Raw genomic sequence first — 21,126 nt, 5'->3', positions numbered from 1 at the left:
AGAAAACTGACGAATGATCTCGCCGTCGTCGAGTTATGCGCATGTCAGTAAAGCAGTGTCAGCACCTGTGAAACTGTCAAATGAGACGTCCGGAATCGCAATGCAATCACTGCGCAGGTCTCGGCAGAACATTTTCCGCGTCACTAGGGAGCACATCGTAAGGCGACAAATCTTTGGCCTCCCGGCACCCGCTTGCCGGCATTCCCCAGCACAGTCTGCGCGGGCACTGTTGGCGCCTATAGACACTTGACGTGATGTTTCCGTATGCTACGTTGGATCACCGGAACCTCGACACAGCACACAAAGCAAACACCACCTTGCCGACACCAGTCGCACAAACGAAAAACGTGACCTACTCGCAGCGTCGTGCGCGAAGAAACAAATCAGCTGCTGGATTGTCTTGACATGGCTTACTAAGCTGAAACCGGAACTGCTGTAGAACCACTCTATCGAACCAGGAGAAACGATGATGTGCAGGGATTTGTAGTAGCGCTACTTCGTGGGGCAGCAAGGAGGCTCCGTTCAAAACAAGAATGGCATTCAGCAAGTCGAACCATGCACCGGTCAGAGTCTGTGCATGGTGCTCTCGATCGAGTTGGCTCAAGGAGTGTCCGAAAAATCAGACGACAGGTTGCAAGGTGTCCGAACTTTCGGCAGTTGTTATACATTGTTGTCTATGGGGAGAACGGCAGTGCCGCGAAGCAGACCGAATAATCGAGCATGTCCGAATTTTTGGAGTCCGGAAAATCAGTCGGCGACTGTACTTTCATTTTAAAAGTAGTAAAGTCAAATCGACTCAGCGGCCATTGAACATAATTTGTTTTGTGTCCGCATAAGCCGTACCAGCTTATTCCATATGTATCGGTTAACACGCAGTGTTTCCACTTTTTGTTGGCAAACACGGCGGTACGTCGTCTCCATCGGGTGGCCCGGCAGAACAAGCCTCAGAGATCAGCACAGTGGCCTCTAAGCGCCCTGTGCATTTGCGCGTGATGCCTCATCAACTTCAACATCATTCGGCGCTGTGTCAGAGAGCATTGTGGCGTGGTGCAAGCGAGAACTCGTGTCATGCCGAAACTCTGATAAAAAAGATGCCGGGTGCTTAGCATAGAAGAAAAATTAGACATCATTCGTGCTATCGAACGTGACACAAAAAGTCGGCGCTGGCACACGACATGGGTCTACTGCTGACTACGGTGTGTGGCATCTAGATAGTGAACAGGTTGCTCAGCAGCGCTGCTGCAACCGCGAAGAGATGTCAGCTACGAGGTTCGGCTTTCCGCCATCGTTGCCTCTGTTGTTGCCAAAGATCGACTACTGGCAGTGATGAGGTCGACACGGAAAGTGACAGCACGGGTGATTCAGGCCCAACAGTGGCAGGAAGTGCGCATTATGTCAGCCTCATGAATGCAATCATCGCGATGAGAACAGCACCGCGCAATGAAAAAGGCGCCCCACGACTTCTGTAGTGCTACAGCGCACGTGCACGGAGAATACATGACGCCAATGAGGAATCTGCCATGAGAGTGTTTGCCGAGAAGAGGGGGCTGGCTGAAAAGCTGGTACGCAGCTTCAGTAAGTTTGAGGCTGCTGTCGTCACTGCTAGGCCGCCGCAGCATCAAACGAAAATAACACTTTTGTCGCGAGAAGTAAATAAACACTGCATGTTTTTTTTTTCCCCTTTCATTGCACTCTCTCCGAGTTCTGTGTTCCATTTTTGACTGGTAAGTGGGCGATCTCATGCTATTTCGGTTAAACAGCACTACCGTTTAGTACGTACTAATTCCGAGCTCCGACCAACTACGGTTTAAGGAGGTTTCACTGTATATTGAATTACCTATATATCGAGCCTTTTTGTGATCCCCTTCAGATTCAATATGTCCGGATTCAACTGTACCAGAGGGGTACTTGCTTCGAGCAAATTTATTCAGACAACTTCTTGACGCGGGTGAAATCAGCATTAAAGTCTGTGATAAATTTGGTAATCTGAAAAGAATGTTGCAGTCTCTGCTGTTCCAAGTTTGCTGGAGCTTGCAAGTTGCGTCTAGAAATAAATCATCTTTGATAAAGGGGTGTTTCCAACAAAAAGTGTGGGCTCAAAGCAAACTTAGTGCGGCCTACACCCCCTTCCTCCCCTTTTTCATTGTGTCCACGAGATACATTTGAACTTCGCAATAACAAAATCGGTGGGGAACGTGAAAAATTCACTTTCACAAGAATTTGTTATTGCGAAATTGAGACGGCACGGATAGGTAATGCGTCGCAGAACCAAACATTACCATCAAAATTCCGTTAGCCTACTTTGGTAAGCTTTGCTCGAGGATATAGAACCGCACTGCTGACAGTACAAAGTGTGCCGCATGCATTGAGCAGCAGCAGCAGCACTGCCGTGGGGCAGTATTCTTGTTCATTTGCTTTCGGAGATACGATCACTTTTGGTACGAGATTTTGCGTAAATCGGCACTGGACGCAAAGCAACAGCGCTCCACGCAAACAAGATTAAGCATTTCTCCAGCATACTGTAGCGAAGTGACGCAGCCGTGAGATATCAGACGCATCAACTCACCAGGGGGACGAAGATGAATGGGGATGAGCTCTGGCAGCAGTCAGTCCAAATCCGCAGGTACGACGACGAGAGTAGCATTTGAATAACTAAGTTTATTCACTTGAGACTTACTTTAAGTTAACACTGTATAAAAATATTTACAAACAGAATGATGTCATACCCGTCGTCGTCGGCCTGCCTGACCGGCCTGGTCTCCCCTGGTGAAGTTGCGCCGTTTCTGCTGCTGTCTACTTGCTCACTCAAAACTACTCGAACTACTCCTTAAATAAGTTTACACAGCATCCAAGAGACACTTTTCTCCACCAATGAGGTATTTCGTTACCCCGACCAATCAGGCAAGCCGACATCATCCAATGAGCGTCAGAGTTCAAGGGGTCAAGAAATGGTCGCGTCAACACTCCGTACACAAAAGCACTCTGACCATAACTAATCGGCTTTTGACAGCCGAGCGTGGGACGAGGGCGCGTCAGGTGCACGTGTGACGTCAGGCGCGGCGGCCGGGCGGTCAGTACCTGCCCGCGGCGCCGTCGCGGTTATTTGGGATACAAAGGTTGCCCCCGCGTCGAGGAGCCCACAAGATTCCCCGAAAGTAAGCAAAGAGGCCCGCGCTATACACTTTTCGCGACAATACGCTGTCACCTACAGATGCCAACGCGTCCGGTGCCAAGTGCGAAAGTGATCGTATCTCGTACACCCGAAGGCAGCCGATCGAGATTATGGCCCCTTCGTGCAAATCTGCAACTGGTGTCGTATCCGCACGCAACGCCTGTCGGATGGCGCCGAAACCAGCGTTCTTGAAGCAATGGATCCATATTCCCGGATGATCGGTTAATAACGGCTCGATGCGTGGCACTCCATGCTGCGACCACCTTCTCAAGAGCCATAAACAATTCCACGTCGGTGGGATGTGGATATCCTTGTTTTTGTAGCATTTTTCTTGCTGAGGCACACGTTATGCACTCTAGGTGTGCAAAAACTGTCATCACATGTCGGTAGCAACATGTGTGCCACTTCAAACAGGCGATCAACAAACAAGATGGCGGCGATGACATGGTTCCAGTGCATGAGATTGCTTCCGATGCTTGATTGCTTTTGTATACAAAAATGGCGGTGCCCACGCAAGTGTAATGTGGTGATATTTTATGCAATTTTAGTGTAAAGCAATCACATTTGAGCACATTTTGGAGTCTGCCAGCCTTGCACGAGTAGGTAATATGCTGGGTTACGTTCCGGCAAATTATGTTAATGCGGGATTGTAGTACAGTGACATTTCGTTGAGAGGTACGAATGCATTGAATCCTATAGGCGTTCACTGGGGATACGAAAATATATTGCTGTCACGGGGTTTCGTTATCACAGGTTTTGACTGTATTTACCAATACTAAAGTTTGCAGGTTGGCAGGTAGGAATGTTTCCTTTTTGTTACGTGCAGGGACGTGATCTTGAAGTCTTTCCCTGACTTCTACAACACGTACGAGAATGTGGTCAAGAGCCATCTGCACTTGTCTGGTTCCCCAATGAATGTAAGTAGCACTGCCTTCCTTTTGCCCTGTTGGCTTACTTGAATCACTGAATCAATTTAGGTTAGGTTAGACTTTGCTGCATAGGAAATGACAACTGAAAGGGCCACACCATTCTACAAATCTTATCACCCACACTGGACAGGGTCTCGTGCAGCTGCAGTAGATGTCCCCATCAGCTCCCAATTAATTCTGGCCACTGAAAATTTTGTTCTGCCCCATTTTTGTTTTTTTGCATCTCCAGAATTGCAGAAAAAGACAGCTGCAGAACGGATTATGAATACAGTGAAATCTCGTTATAATGAACTTCAGGGGACCACAGTAAATTGTTCGTTATTCTAAAAGATCGTTATAGTGAAAGCCCCAGAATTAACCATTCCACCCATCAACCCATCAGTTCATAAGTTGTTACCATATGAGCTATCAACGAAAATGTCACTGTTGGCTCTCGGCATGCACTGTTACTATTTTCCATAGATTCTGCTACTATGTACTGCCGAAGCACCGTATAATAAGAGTGACGTGCGCAAAACAGACGCTGACACCGAGAAAATTAAGGAGAAAAAGTTAGCTCCATGTCGCCTCTAAAGCGCATTGTTTCTTGCTTTTTGTTTGTTTATCACATTTTTTGCCGTGGACACTGCAACTGTCTCGCTCGAGGCGGACACCTGAACTATGTCAAAGCGCAAGTCTGTGTAAACGACACTGTCTGGAAAGTGCAAAGTGCAACTATGTGGCATCCACACAAGTATGGAGGTTACATTTCATCACGTGTGTAGCTAGTATAGCTGCAGAAAGAAGCGTGAAAGGAAGAGTTGTGTGCAGGAAGAAGGGTGAAAGAAGGAAGAGACGTGCCTCTGTTGCTAGGCAACACTTTTCTGGGTGGAGCATGCACTTGCAAATCCTGATGCATCGTCGCCTCCGCTTGCTAGCGTTCTTTTTTTCTCGGGCCCCGTCTCAGGTTTTCCGAACCCATGTGCCGCGACGGCCACTCTCTGCGCCTCGTTGTTTGCTAGCCTATTGTTTTGGTTGCCGTGAAGTATACATGGAAATCTAAGAATCCTCAGATTTTGGAATATAAGTTCGTATACTGAGGTGTTGTTAACATCACAGGAAAACTGAATAACGATCGTTGTTCTGAAAAGTTTGATATTCTGAAGTTCGTAGTACTGAAATATTTTTACATTGAAACTATAGGAAGTCAGCGGGGGATTTCTGAAAAGTTTGTTAATCTGAAAAGTTCGTTAATGCGGTGTTCGTAGTAACAAGATATCACTATTTATTTCTTCACCAAGTTTTGTAAACCTCAAAAGAATCGGGAATCAATGCGAGAACCCCTTGAGAGAATGTCGGATACGAGAACATCTGCTATTTCGTGTCTACCATACTTGGCAAGTACCTATCAAGCCACTTGAAAAATGTGCCTGATGTGTAAAACATTGTGAAAACTAGTGAAAGACATGAATCATCCCTATGATGACATACTGACACCGAGAGGAAATACCTTCCAACTAGTTTTACTAAAACACTTTGCACCCATTATTTAAACATGCAGCACAGGCCGAATCAGAAATGTTTCAAGATGTATGCAACAAGCTTCAAATACCATAATTTGCATCACTGCTTTTGTTCTGGATGCACTATCTTGGCGTGCACAAATTTATATATAAATTTATTGTGCACATTTCACCTGAAGGGGATATCTTGGGGTTCAGGCTTTGTTGGCCTTCATACTCTTGTAAAAGGCACCAATAGAGCAACATGAAAATGTAGCACCAGTGAGTTTGTCTACTGAAACGTACGTCTGCGTAATGTGCCGTGCAAGTGGTGGAAATTCTGTCTTTTCAACCTCTGTGTAGTTGCAACATTTTCCCCATTTGGTGATTTGCTCAGTGACTGTGGTTCACAATGAGAAAGATGGGTGATGATGAATGGTGCCACAAACTGTGGCATGACAACTTGGAAGTGTTTAAGCGACGGTGTCATCAGGTGTGAAGGACATTGGGCATCAGTGTGTACACCCAATGTCCTTCACACCTGATAACAAAGGAGAGGGGAGGCTTATGATTTCGGGGGGGTCCCGGGCCATGGGGGTGTCTGGCCGTTAGTTCAACCTTCTTTGTTTAAACTGATTCAGGGACCAGGAAAGGGATTCGGTTCGTAGTCGGCTTGTCTGTACGCTCGTAGAACGGGTTGCGGCTAGAGAAAAGGCCAGTTGCATTTAACTTTTGCTTCATTATTTCCTCAAGTGACCGCTTGCTACGACACTGGCAGATCCTCGGAATCATATACCCGCTATATGGGTTAGATAAGTGGAAAATAAAATAATGTGAAACAGTGTCCATCATGGGATCCTGCAACAACTGTTAAACCCATAAGCAATATGATTGTTACCCGTTACCTCGTCTGGCTTTTGCCTAATTGTACAGCACTTTTCGTGCAGAATTGGCAGGTGGAAACAAGAGTCGCAAGGGGTTGAGAAATTAAGCGATCTACTAAGGGAGAGAGCCAAGGCAACAGCCAAACAAGAAGGAAAAGTGAAAATTCACAAGTTTAACTGTTGTTTGCAAAAATATTTATGGAACAACATCTTTTTATTTAAAAAGGAAGTAGAGAAAACACCACCGGAAGTGCATAATAATTCCGTGCGCAGCACGTCTAGAACTGTTGCGTCCTGCGCTCTACGTCATTGTACGGGACTGGCGACCACACATTGTTACACAACTTCCCAAATAACAACACGAGTCGGTTTTGGCACTTAACTTGGTAGAACAGTAAATGAGAGATCCAAAAGAACTGTGACTGTTCTGCAAATATATTTCTCTATAATTCTTCCACAGCTAATTCAAAAAACGCTACTAGAAATCTTTATTTTACACTTTCGCTTGTTTACTTGTTCTTGGCAGTGTTCTTCCTGCACTTCTTTCATGCGATGTGGTTCCGTGTTTACCAAGTAAAGGAGAGGCCTGTGTGTATCTCACAGGCATACCTGTGAGATACACATGACAGTTGAACCTCGCAATAATGAAATCGGTAGGGAACGCGAAAAAATTCACTTTCGTGAGAATTTTGTTGTTGCGAAAAAAGACAGCACAGATGGGTAACGCATCGCAGAACAAAACTTTACTGTCAAAATTTCGTTAGCCTACATTGCACGCTTTGCTCGAGGATTGCCAACAGTACAAAGTGCGCCGCATGCGTCGACCAGCAGTGGCAGCACTGCCTTAGTGCAGTATTCTCGCACCGACCAATTCCGGCGCTTGGTTGTTTTTGTGCATAAATATGGCAGCGCCCACACAAGTGTAATGTGGTGGTGTTTTACACAATTTTAGTGCAAAACAATCGCATTTGAGCACATTTTGGAGCCTGCTAGCCTTACGCGAGTAGGTAATATGCAGAGTTATGTTCCGGCAAATTTAATTGATGCAGGATTGCAGTACAGCGACATTTTGTTGCCGAGAAGTATGAAATGCATTGAATCCTATGGGCATTGCTAGGGATACCAAAATGTTTCGTTGTCGCAAGAATTTCATTGTAGTAGGATTTCGTTATCGCGAGTTTCGACTGTATTGCAATTCACTTTTGCGGGTTTACGTGTGTTTATGGCAAATGGTGGGCATTATTCGCATTTGTACTAGTTAGGGTACTTCCCCCCCCCTCATTTGCATAGAAATGTTACCTTGGGTTGGGACCACCCCCCTGAAAAAAAAATTCCTGGGTATGTGCCTGCTGTGCTACGAAGTTATCAGCTAGGTATTGAGATATCCTGATAACATGATGGTTCTTTGCAACATCATGGTTCATTGTGACATTGTGGCACTCAAACAAAGCCTTGGAAGTGAAAATAAAGCGTTAGATCAATTTGTGTGCTTGCCAGGGCACAAAGTCACAACAGTGTACAGTGGCATCAAGGTCAAGACCAATCTTGAGCATTGCTTATATAAACATTTGTTCTGTTGTACGACTGAGGTTGCTATGTAATGTGAAGGGCTACATTGGCAGTGGAGCTGCTTAGCACAGTCGGGGCTGCTGAGTCTGTGTCTTCTGTTTCTCAGGATCCATTTGGTGACAAGAGAGGGACGTACCAGTTCTCCACGCTGCTCACACGACTGCAGAGCTTAAACGAGCAAGTCAAGAAGAAAAATGAGGCAGCCAACAAGAAAGAGAAGAAGGAAAAAAAGGAGAAAAAGGAGAAGTAATTGCTTTGTGTTTCGCCCTTGCTGCATTGCGTTGGCTACAGGCAAACTTGGTACATTCTTTTCGTCCTCCACAACTGCCTGGTGGAGGGTTCTCCCTTTTTTTAAATTTTCTGTTCCACAGTTGAGCAAAAGTCTACGTTAACGGCTATGTGGCCATCAAAGACGATGTACACTGTCATTCATTTGAGTTTCTGGTGATACTTCTGTACACAGTGTGGCCACTTCTGTAGTAGTGTGAAACATTGTGCTAGTCTGTGGGAGTTTTCGTAAGGGGCGATAACAAGTGGGAGTGAGGACGTCAAGAGGTATGGTAATAGCTGTCGCAAAATATATTGTTGTGCACGGAACGCAAACATTCTGCGGAGCATTGAGAGCATCCGCCAAGGTGCACAACAGTGGTCACCATGAGCCAACTGGCCCTCTCTTCTACCAAGCCATTTTGCGTTTTTAAAAGGGCCTTGTGTTTAGCTTCTGCTGCTCGGTAACGTATGGTTTGCGTCATTGTCATAAGGATTGCTAAGGCAGAAGCAATAATTTCTTAAGGGAGTTCTGTTCATACTGAAAAGATTTTGCGCCAAAAAACAACACATACAAGAAAGACGACGACACCACGGGTGCTACTTCAACTGTTTAATGAGGGTGAAAGCTCTCGACATATATAGCCCTCCGAAACACCGCACATGCGTACAACGCAACATGGAGTACAAAGTCTTATCAGAGTAGGCGCGATAGAAACTTCAACTCAGCCTCGTAAAGAAAAAACGATGTATCACTAACACAGTTCGGACCTGCTTTCTTGATGTAGAAAGCTTCCAATGTTTCATGTGATGTCTGATGCCTGCCTCTACCCAAAATCCTCGCATCGTGGAACCGTGGAAAACAATCAGTGCAAGCCCTGCAGTGATCCACAAGTTGCTCACCTTCATTATTTTTTATACCTTTTGCATGTTCCCTAAGCCAGTCGTTTACACAACAGGACAGAGGAATTTCATATACGACGTTTGTGGCACGCTTTACGAAACGCTGGCCATGCTTCTTCTGACAGCCGGGCGTTTGGCTTTCGCAAGTTATGCGACGGTTTAGCTGGGCAAGCTTTTCGTGAGCGGAAAACACCACCGGTACATTATACCAGTTAGCCACTTTTTTCAGGCTGTGCGTGATTTTATGGATGTATGGGACCACTATAGGCCACTCTTTTTTCTTCGGCTCTACCCTGCTTACCCCAGCCTTTCCTCTGTCCTGCGGGAAATCCTACATTGGACAGACGGGGCGTTGTGTGAACGACCGGCTTAGGGAACATGCAAAAGGTATAAGAAATAATGAAGGTGAGCGACTTGTGGATCACTGCAGGGCTTGCACCGATTGTTTTCCATGGTTCCGCGATGCGAGGATTTTGGGTAGAGGCAGGCATCAGACATCGCGTGAAACATTGTAAGCCTTCTACATCAAGAAAGCGGGTCAAAACTGTGTTGATGATACATAGGTTTTTCTTTACGACGCTGAGCTGAAGTTCCTATCGCGCCTACTCTGATAAGACTGTTCTCCATGTTGCCTTGTACGCATGCGCGGTGTTTCGGAGGGCTATATATGTCGAGAGCTTTCACCCTCATCAAACAGTTGAAGTAGCACCCGTGGTGTCATCGTCTTTCTTGTGTGTGTTGTTTTTTGGCGCAAAATCTTTTCAGTATGCAAGATCACCAACTAGCCCAGCAGTTAACTCTTCTAGAGTTCTGTCCCTTTTCCAAATGATGGACCACTCTCTGCATGCAGCTGCCTTTGCTTTTTCCAGGTATGTTTGCTAAACATTTGGCGAGGACATCAAAAACGGAAGGCAATCCTACTTAATTGGAGAATACTGTACGAGCAGCATGACAAACAGCGGCAAGGGTTCTAACTTGCATTTTCATGGGGCTGTTTGCGTTACTAGGTGGCAAAAGCCCTTGGATTCCTTGAGCCCCAACCACGTGGAGTGGCTTTCCGGGCATCAAGTCAGCATTGCACTGCCCACTGTCAATTTAAGGTTGTTCACTTGCACCCGGAGTGGCACAGGTCTGTGAATGGTGGTGAATCAAGTTCACAACCTTCCTTGCTCTGGTTACCACAGTATAGACTAAAAACAACGCTGACTTAACGATTTAGACAATGCATCCGGTTCTGTGTAGTTGGGGCTTTAATACACGTCATTGACAGCCAAGCCTCCTTGGCAGTACATTGCATTCATTGTATGTTTATTCATTGTGTCTAGTCCCCAGCTGGCATCGCTCTTTGTCCTCATGTAATTTGTTAAGACATTAACTGCACATGTTAAACGATCACTCAGATTTTTTTTTTTCTTTGGGTTTCTGATGTGTTCTTACGGAGGAAGTCTCAGTAATCACTGCATTGCAGCCAGGAACCCAGAAGGTAGCAAGGCATGCAAGTTGCATGTGAAAAGTGTCTATCTGTTCCAAAGGTATTTAGCCTGTCACAACTTTGGCTGGTGTGGATGTTCGAGACCTTTTAGTGTCACTGAAGTTTCACATACTGGTGTAATTTGAGCATATGTAGTACAGCTGCATACCTTGTAGAGTTTCTACAAGCGTGCCAGCACTGCAAAACAGGAACAGATTGACAAAGCCTTGCACCTCCATTTTGGCTGCGGTGGTGCTGGGCTGCTTTTTCTTGGAACTGATGGTGCATAGATACTGTACAGTAAACTTCAGTGTAAGAGATTTGTTGTCGTTGCAGGTTGTGAGGAGTTGCTTTTCAAACAGAGCTATGTCCCAGGACACACGGTGTTTAAATGTTGCACAAGATTGTCTGTGTTCACATATTGCAGGAAAATTTGCACATGTGCGTGTGATTTGGTCTTGTGTGGTGTAGTTGCTTTTGCCTTGCTTGTATATTGCCACTGTATGTCAGAAGATCTGAATTGTTGAAATTTACATCATGCATAATAAAGATATCAATTAAAACGGAGCTCCTTTTTGTTCCTTTTGGCTGGCATGGGTTATAGCTTCCCATTCTGATGTGGCCAAAAGAATTACACCGAATTGGAGTGGCTGTTTTTTTTTTTTTGTTGATGTCAAGAAGCTACTGCAATTTAGTGATGACTCTTGGATGCCATAGAAGTTTCTTTAAATATTTTAACCCAGTGCATATAACCTTCTCACGGCAATCTCTTGGGCACCACCATGTTTGGTCAAATGATGCACGTGTCCATTGCTTGCCTCCATTGCCTCAACGTTTACAACGGATGTGCATGACGCCAGTGTGACTGAGGAAACCTGTTTCAGCAGATATCGTAGATGGCGACTGGGTGGATGACGCCACCCAACTGACTTTTTTGTCAAAACTAGTGTTTCTAACCAACCTGTATGCAAACACGTTTGTGCTTAATAAATACCAGGACTCAGTGAAGACAGATGTGCAAGACATATGCTGTTGGCTTCATCTTGTGATGGTAAGATTTCAGCACACGCTGAACTGTTTTATCTATCTGCTGGTGCAAAGGCGTCGGCAACAAGTCGTTAATGTATAGCGTGTGGTCTCGTTTTTCTTTTCGGTCTATTCGCAAGGATACTGTCGTATCACAAATATTTCTCCAATGCATTGTGGTTAAGTCGACACCTCCGGTGTTTCAGTATTCTATAAACTGCAATACATTGATGGATAGGGTAAAGTTCCCTGTTTCTGAAGTGGTATGGAATGTTTTTACAGTGCTGTGCTGGGAGTGCACTTCGAAGACTATGATCAGAGTAAGGAACACAGATAAAAATATGGGAGCACTATAGCAAAGCGTTTATTGAAACTGCCCACATTCACTCTTACGGGCAGCAACCAATTTTCTGGATGCCCGATTTTTCGGGCATCCAGAAGTAAAAAGTACTGAAATTTCGAACGCAAAAACTCTTTGCCATCCGATTTTACAGTCTTTCTGCCGTGACCACAGGTCCGAAACTGCATTGATGAAAGTCAACACTGCCGCCGCCATTTTGATTATTTTGCCGCCTCGAACGGGTGCCTTCGCATGCAGATCTGCTGGCAGCTGTAGCCACCACCGCGACGTTACCTGCTTTGACGTTCGCTTACAAGCTTCTTGCTGTTCGGTGCCATGTTTTTCATTGAAAGAATTCACCGCTGTCAGCAGTGGCGCTTACTCCGCATTTTTAATCCTCCCCAATGGCTTTAAATTGGAAGCTCTGAAAGCACTAAGTGTTGCATAATGCAGGTTCCGAAAGCAAGCTTCGTCCAATACAGCAATGTTACGCAACGAATCATACCAACAGTAGCAAGGGGGCAATTGTCACGGGACACGGTATGTATTCCCAAATTATACACGCGTGCACCCACAGCCTCCCTGCATCCACAGATACCCCTAATGAGTGTACTGGCAGCCCTTCGGAGCTATTTCAGACATGCCTGTGATGATTTGAGCCCTTGGGGGGGCTGTACAAGGCAGGCATTCATTTCTTCGGACATTTGCGCGGCCCCTAGGGAGTTCGGTAAATCGGGTGTTGACTGCGTGTACATCATTGTACACCAGTGTGATGCTGTACGATGTACACATAACACACTGTTTCTTGCAACTAGGACGAAATTGTTCCTTTTTGGAAAATTATAATTTATAATTGTCCAGTTACAGTCATGGACACACCTTTACGTAGCTCTACGCAGCAACTGTGCTGCCGGAAAATGTCTGCATGCGTGCTTCAGCTCTTGGTTTTGAGTTTTGGCCTGTCATCGTGCACATGCAATTTGCACTGCACGAAAGAGGGCCAGCACTTGTACTGTGTTGGAGAACCGCCAGTGTAGAGTTCTTCTGTAGAAAGCGTCGCAGATCAGAAGCCGTACTGTAAAATGCAAAGAGTGAGACTACGACTACACTACACATAGTCACTTGTTCATTCTCATGTGCTTTGTTCCACCACAAGTGCTTGGTTTATGTATGCAACCTGCTGCTTCTGCTCAATCTGATTTACCTAGCACTATGGTCTGTGCGGCTCCTACCGCTTCAAATGTTGAGTATGCAGCTGCTGCAAGAATTATGTCCGACGCACTGGGAAAAACACAAAAAATGGCAGGGATTAGAATCCATTCAGGCAAAAGAAAGCAAAGCTATGGGTGAAGTTTCTGGCTGAACAATATGGAAACCCAGTGTTACCTGCAGACAAGGTCCAGAAAATTTTAGAAATAAATTCAGAGCTAGCGCACTATCATTTATTCCTGCGTACAAAAGAAGCAGAGTGAAGTCTGGGTTTCATTCATGTGTAAGCACGAGGGACATGCAAATGTTCGAATGTGAATCAAATAGTTATGTTTGGATCTCTGCATTTGACTCTAGAATTGGATATATTAATACTGAATACATGCTACGATGATGGAAAAAAAAGAATGCTGACCAAGAATGTTGGCGTTCTTTTTTATCGTGCTTCTTCCTGACCAGACGGGATTTTGTCAAACCCTAGATTTCGTGTAGTTACAATGATAGGAATCTTGCTTGCAGTGGGAAAGGGCCAATGCATATGGTGCACCAGCTGTTTATAGTGCCCATTTTAAGCCAACCTGAAACTGTGGCGAGTTTCTAGCTTACAAGCTTGAATTATGAGCATTAAATAAAATAATTTCTTACGTCTCTCACCTTCTTTTTTCTATTCTGGAATGCAAGATGCTTGGTATTAGATTTAATATTGAAAGCTCGTAGTATCAGTACTTGTATTCAATAAGATTTGAAAATTTCATTATAGGAACACGTCTGGCAAACTCTATTAACAATGTCTATTGCGTGAATAAAGCTGCCTGTATTTGCTACTTCTAAAGCTTCACGACACGCCTGAATTGCGTGTTCGACAAAAAATATTGGGTAGGTTTATTTGCCATGATGAACACAACAGAGCAAATTTTATAAAAAACCTACCCACTGCGAGCACACCACAAAGGACAACACAAGCATTGCAGGTTCATTAAAAAGGTGCCACACACAACTACAATGAGCTTTCAAAGAATACTGGCCTGCCCACGGGTTCTCTTGACAAACGTGAACATGACTAGGAAATTAAAAACCTTCCGAATAAGATCAACTGTGTCGTTAGAGTGTGTATTGTCAACACCACTGCGCCAATTAAGTCATATTTCAAGAACCTGTTTGTTTGAAGGTCTGAAGTGTCAACGGTCAAGTTGCAAAGAGCATTGAGAAATGCCTAAATGAAGTGTTTCCAGCACAGAATATTCTGCTTGGTGCATCTTACTGAAAATGAACAAAAAAAAAAAAGTCTTGTGTAGCTCAGAGACAAGTAAAGAGTGCTTCATTCTTTTTGAAGACAACATGTATTTGGGACATGCTCTAAAGAACAACCAAGAAAATATTGCTGGTCACTTTCCGCAGAATGTGTCGTTTGTATTGAAAAAAAACTTGTGCAACCTTTACAACTTATAAATGCTGTTCAGTCTACAGTCAGAGGAGAGGTCTTACACCTTCAAGCTCAAAAAGAAAAAAAAGTATTGAAGAATGCAGTACAGTTGTGATGTGAACCACCTTAAGCGTGCTAAACAATTTTAATGTGAAAATATTATATGCTCCATTACATGAAAACCTAGGTGGCGTTGTAGTCGACGGTGTGACTAAATGATGGTACCAAAAGTTGCTGCTGGCGAAGAGTAAGAACACAAAAAAATACTTGGGTTGATGTGAAATTACTCGGAGAGGTTCCTGTAAACAAAGTAAATTAGTACCTTTGAAAAGAAAATGAGGTAAATTTCAGTATGGGTGGGATTCGAACCCAGGCCTCTGGGGTGCGAGATGAGCACGCTTCCTCACATGCACACAAACGCATGCTGTGTGTGTGTGCCCTTGTATATGTCTCCTTTTGCAGACAAAAAAATGTGTGGAAGATCTCGCCAACTTGCTGAAAAAGTCCTTTTGAAGCAATTGCACCTTTTGTACTCGTGTATGCGTGCCAGGGTGTATACCAACCGGGAATTCTCAGGTGATTTGAATAGTCAGGGAATTGGTGCTTTTATCAGGGCCAATTAACTAACTTTATTGAAAGGGCACGAAAGTCGTGTTGATGCTGGCTCCAGTAACAGAGTATTGCAACGAATCGTCATTGACGCCGTGTCATCGGCACGAGGTATTGCCAGAGTAGTTTACGACAGATTTTCCAGACGCACGATTTTTCGAACATGCCCGATTCGCACGGCTTTGCGGCACCACAACGTACTCCATGCGAAAGTTAGCTTTGCCTTAGTACAGCAGTGTTATGCGGTGAAGGATAACAAGCGTGGAAAAGGGGACACAGTATGCATTCCTTAATTTAATTATACACGCATGCACCCCCGTCTCCTGTCACAGTACGAGCACCGATATGCCTAATAAGTGTACTGGTAGGCCTTAAGAGCTTTTTCGGTGCCTGTGGCAATTTTAGCCCTTAAGGGCAGTTAAAGACATGCATTCACTTTTTTCTGATGTTTTTGCGGCCCCTAGGGAGTCCGAAAAATCGACCGTTGACTGTACAACTGACCAAGAGAATGCTTCAAATGATCCATGGGGTGAACGCATGGCAGAAGTGGGATGAGAACAGAAAGGACCGACGCACTGAGAAATTAACGGGAAAGGAAGCATGCCGCCGCCTCTTTGAAGGAGCTCGAGCTTGAAAAACAAAGTGTTGGCTGGCGCCGAGATGTAGGTGTCCCACATTCAAACCAAAATAAACTCTTTAAAGTAGTGAAACCCAACACTGAGATGTTGTGTACGGGCTGATAGTATGTCAGTACAGTTGTGGTTGACTTTCCAGCTGCTGAGAGAGAATCTTAGTTGTGACAAAGTTCAGGCGTCATACCGATGAGCTTGCCAACAGTTGATAGAAATAGCTCATATTCAAAAAATATTTACTTATGTATGCATATCCTTTTCATTCGTATTTAAAAATGTTAGACTAAATTTGGAATGGGTTTTACCATTTCTTTCGTTGTGCTATGGCTGTGCCCCGTTTTCTTTTTAAATAAAATAGATATTACTCCTTACTATTCAAACTGGATTAAGTCATTTTTTTTTTCAACATGCTTACCAGAGAGTGACAGCATCGAGCAACATGGTGTCATCCTGTATTTTTGACATAAAACGAAGTTCTGGCTCATTCAGGGGATTTTGCCAAGGTACTCTGGGAAAACCTGGAAAACTCGGGGAATTTGGAAATGTCAACTTGGTAGACACCCTGGCTTGCTCAAATTGCCTTTGCTCTAAATTTAATTTGCATTTGCAAAGAAAAATTCCCTATGATGAAGACAAAATAATTGTGGTATAATGGTTAGCATACTTGGCTAGCCTGTAGAATATACAGGGTCCACAGTTGCATCCGACATTCCTGTTGTATAATGCCAAATGTGCAGGGCTTTCACATTGCACAGCACTGATGCCATTATGAGAAATTGGTGCAAGTCTAGGAGTCCCGAGACAAGGATTTACTGTTCTTTCCAATCTGCTGCTGATATCTTTAATTTCCTACATCACTCAGAGTTAAGGAAGGCCCATAACTATTACAGTAAATATTTCCACGCAAGACAGCTTGCTGGATGCTCTTCAATGCACTGCTGCTTAATGCGTGCAACCACTTTTGAAATGACGAATATCTCTACAATTCAATCAATTACTCAGAAAATCAGTACAATAATAGTAAATAATAGTTAAGCAGAATTCTAATAGTTTGGAAAGCTATAGAAACAAATAGAAAAATTTTTATTGCAGATACATTTAGTCGAGACAAATAATCAACAAGGAACAGTTAGTAACCAACATGCAACTAGCTGTATTAGGCTGTCAGCTTGCATTTTTCTCAAGATGAGCTGTACCTCGAGCAGGGCTATATACATAGTGAACAAAAATATGTATTATTGTTTCCCGTGAAACATTAATTATCCACATTTCTAAGCTATTAATGCTTAACAGTACTGCAAATTGGTCGAGTTGACACTAATCTATCTTTTTTACAGCACCAATTCTAGACAAGCAAAGGCACATAGGACAGGAGTTGATAGTTGGCACTTGTTCTATTGCCGTTTTTTGCGATACATGTCAAATAGCAATGTGCACTGCTACAGCCAAAGGGACAGGGGATGGTTGACATTTTACTTATTTATGGTGCCCACAAGGCTCCACTTTCCATTTTGTTCATCTCACGGTGCTCAATGTTGCCTACATTTCTGAGTTTGTGTACGAGTGGGTGTGTGCACAGTGTATTTTGTTTTCTCCTTTGATTTCGTAATATATTAAACCTGCAGTAGCATGCGAAGCTCTTCATTTGGATAACCTTACCAGTTATCGCTGAAACTTCTCTCAGCAGTGCACACACATTTTTACACACCAGTTTCTGTACACAGTTTCCTTGCTGTACATTCTTCAAATAGTCAATATGCAAGCTGTGTGTACATTGGCTCGGCTATGCAGTGCAAGTAAGCCAGCAAGGGTTCAAGAGGCTATTCCACTAGGCTAGTGGCCCGGCATAACACAGCGCCAAATTTCTGATTCCTGAGCAGTCTGGCTCAGAGGACCCAAGATACAATATACATATTTCTTGTTGACTACTGTAAACACACATGAAATAAGCAGTTTTGCTTGGTACCTGCTGAACTAATCTCAATGAAATCTACCATGATTAAGACAAATTTTCAGAACATTTTCATTGATGGAAGAAGAATTTCTGCTTGCTTTATAGCTTCAAAAGTGTAAAAAAATACTGACATCCTTATGCAACACAATACAAACACTGCTTAATAGTCATTAAAACTGACCAAATGAATAGACAGCAACTCTGTCTTTAATTTTCATAAAAGTTCAACTATTTCTGACAATTCTTACAAACCTGCAGCCTACACAAGAAATGTGGCAGCTGGCTAATGGGAGCATTTCTGGTTTCCATGTGTACTCAGACTGAAGAATCAGTCGATTAGAGGCTTCCCTTCAATAAGATCACTGCACCACGGGTCATTCAACAACTGCATGACATTCCCGTTGTACAATGTCAAATATGCAGGGCTTTAAAGTTGTGCAGAATGGATACCATTATGAGAAATTTATACAAGTGAACTTTATGCATTTAGCTGCAAGCATCATAAACGCCTAGGTTGGTGCACAAACATTACAGCTGACCGAATGCCCACACTGTACAGCATAAGGACAGAACACATACGACTTCATGTGGCCCGTGTGCCCCACGTGCCAAATACAAGTGGTTCTCGGAAGCTTCTACACAGTGCTGCACTCATGACTTAAAGATCCACAGCGAACATATGCTTGCTCACATAGTCAAAGAAGACTGCACTTTATTTCCACACGAGAAGGCCCAAAGGAAACATCAAAGGCTTAATTTAATATTGTTTATGGCACATGGCAATGTGTCACCAATGCAGTCTGGCATGATTTAAAATTGTCACGCACAAGTGTCAATCTATGTAGTAGCCTAGTTATTGGAGGCCAGTTTCAGTGCAACTGTGGCCGGTATTAAGGCTTTCCTATTTTGCAGTTTTCTTCACCTACAATAAATCCTGCCACAAAAGAACGAAATAAGGGGGAGAGGAACAAATAAAATACACTCGAACCTCGTTACAACGAAGTTGAAGGGGGAGCCAACATTCCTTCGTTGCGTCCATTATTGTTCCATTTCGATAGTCTTTCACGTCTGCTTTCCATTTGGCTCTTCGCAGTCAAGCAGAACGTCACGCACAACACAGCACTCAAATGTGTGATCGAGGAGGCAAGCGAACTTTGCTGCGGCGGCTTGGTTCGGCCAGCTTGTGGCATAGGAGATTTCACCGATGCCATTGTGATCTCGGATGCCATGCCCAGCTGGATGTCAGCCCGCGCGGCGCGCCGCAGGGAGAGGGAGCAGTGAATGCACAGCCTGGGCATGACCTCCGAGATTGTGCTGGGGAGACCTCTGAGGACAGGCCCAGTAGAGTGAATAGAGTAGAGTGAGTAGAGTGGCAGAAGTGAATGCACCTTTCGCACCGCGGCGCATAGCCGCACAGCATGGCACGACTCGTGCAGGTTTGCATGTGCCCCCCGAGATTGCGCTGGGGAGATCTCGGAGGCCAGGCCTAGCTGCACCTGGCTGCACAGCACGCCGTGCAGCAGAAGTGAATGCACTGATATTTTGCACCGCAGCGCTTAGCCGCATCGCTTGTGCAGCCAGGCACATGTAAGAGAGAGAGAGAGTTCAGTGGAAAAGTGCAATAGTGAGCTGCTCTTTGTATGCAGCTACATGCAGCAGCGAGAAAGACCAGTGTTGCGCGACGACGCCTTCATTGTGGGGAAGTGGAAGTTTTGGACTGCCGTGATGAACGGGTGCCAAACCTTGTGGAAAGTGATGCATACAGTGTGCAACGATCGGGTTTAAAAAAAATTATTTATCTTTTTTAGTTTTGGAGACAAATCTAGTTTGTTATATCCATTGGAAGGACAATTTCACTTCGTTAAAATGAGGTTCTATATATATGGGGATATCAAGGGGAATTTAATTTACTTCATTATATGCATTATTTCGTTATATCCTGTCTCTTTATAACTAGGCTCGAGTGTATTAGTGTCTACTATGCTTACTTGAGTAGTTGACAATGCTTGTATGACAATCTTCATATCACAACAGACTGTACATGACATAGTCACATTATAATATAGACCAGTATGTTTCAAATGTCCTTGCCGAGTGACAACTGCAAGGGTAGTGGTAACATATCTTCACAATTCCCAAAAAAGAAGCTAGTGCACATGACTTGCTGGTGAGGAATGGCAAAATGGAGGTGGGACTTCCGGCACGAACTCCCGAGTGCACACATTGCAGCATGGGACAGTAGCATGTCCAGTCCGATTTATTCTGTGTCTTCGTTGTTTGCAATGCCCTCAATCATGAATAAATTATACGTCTGCCTTTCACCAGAGTACATCTACTTGCTCTCTCACCCTTGCATCATTGCTGTACTTGTAAGCTACACTGTTCGGTGACAGTTTTTCTGCAGCAGAGATGAAACAGACAGCACTGCATTCCTTTCTAAACCATGTGTTTTGCAGAAAAACCAAGCTACACGAGTATACCATAACCGGCAGATTTCAGTTACAGCAGGGGAGAAAAAATATATTATATAAGCTAAGTTTACACTAAGCGCTCGCATCTTTATCATTGATTGAACTTGCAGTAAACTAGCAGAAAAATATATTATTTTGGACTTTTAGTTATCACCATGGATGTTTAATGACATTAATTATACGTAGCAATGGTTCCCTCATTAGTAGCATGAAGAAAATTTGATGCCTTAGACACCAATGTCATTAACAGTGCCCATGTGACATGGACATAAGGCAATACAAAGCAGTGCTATTTACAAGCCCATTATTACATGGGTTAAACAGTGTAGTGGTGTACTTAGTAGTTGAGTAAAATTCACATTCACATTTTATTTTATGTAATAACCAATACTTGTATTAAAATATTGCTACTCCACAAGCTCCAATCTGCAGAGGGATTTTAATAACTTTACAACACATTTAGAATATAATCATCATCACCACCACCATCGGTATATTTTATGTCCACTGCAAGATGAAGGCATCTATCTCCCTGCGATCTCCAATTACCCCTGTCAATATAGCACATAAGAATAAAGCAACCTTTAATATAACTGATAACAGTGTAGCTTCTTGTTATGTCAGTGCAATGTACTTTTACAGCTCAAATACACAGCAATTTAAGCATGAAACAATGGTGCCACTGATGAATTGAGATTTGGAGCAATATTTGGGGCAGCAAAATGTCAAACATGGAGCACTACAGTAGAACCCCGCTGTTACGTTCCTCACTGCTGCGTTTTCCCG

At 43.9% G+C, this 21,126-nt stretch overlaps 1 protein-coding gene across 1 annotated transcript in view; it reads left to right on the top strand.

Moving 5' to 3' along the window:
• The window catches only part of LOC126531225 (ubiquitin-conjugating enzyme E2 Z-like), a 34,888-nt gene extending 15,576 nt beyond the window's left edge, over positions 1–19,312 (top strand). Inside the window, exons 6-7 of the mRNA XM_050178666.3 lie at positions 3,999–4,089; positions 8,142–19,312. Coding sequence (XP_050034623.1) covers positions 3,999–4,089; positions 8,142–8,285 — 235 coding nt within the window. The 3' untranslated portion in view covers positions 8,286–19,312. The remainder of the gene's footprint in view (positions 1–3,998; positions 4,090–8,141) is intronic.
• Positions 19,313–21,126: the final 1,814 nt, after the last annotated feature.

Source organism: Dermacentor andersoni, chromosome 5 (genome assembly GCF_023375885.2).
Source record: "Dermacentor andersoni chromosome 5, qqDerAnde1_hic_scaffold, whole genome shotgun sequence".
NCBI lineage: Eukaryota > Metazoa > Arthropoda > Arachnida > Ixodida > Ixodidae > Dermacentor > Dermacentor andersoni.
The sequence above is the reverse complement of the archived record's forward strand: the minus strand, read 5'-3'. Positions and strand labels throughout refer to the sequence as shown.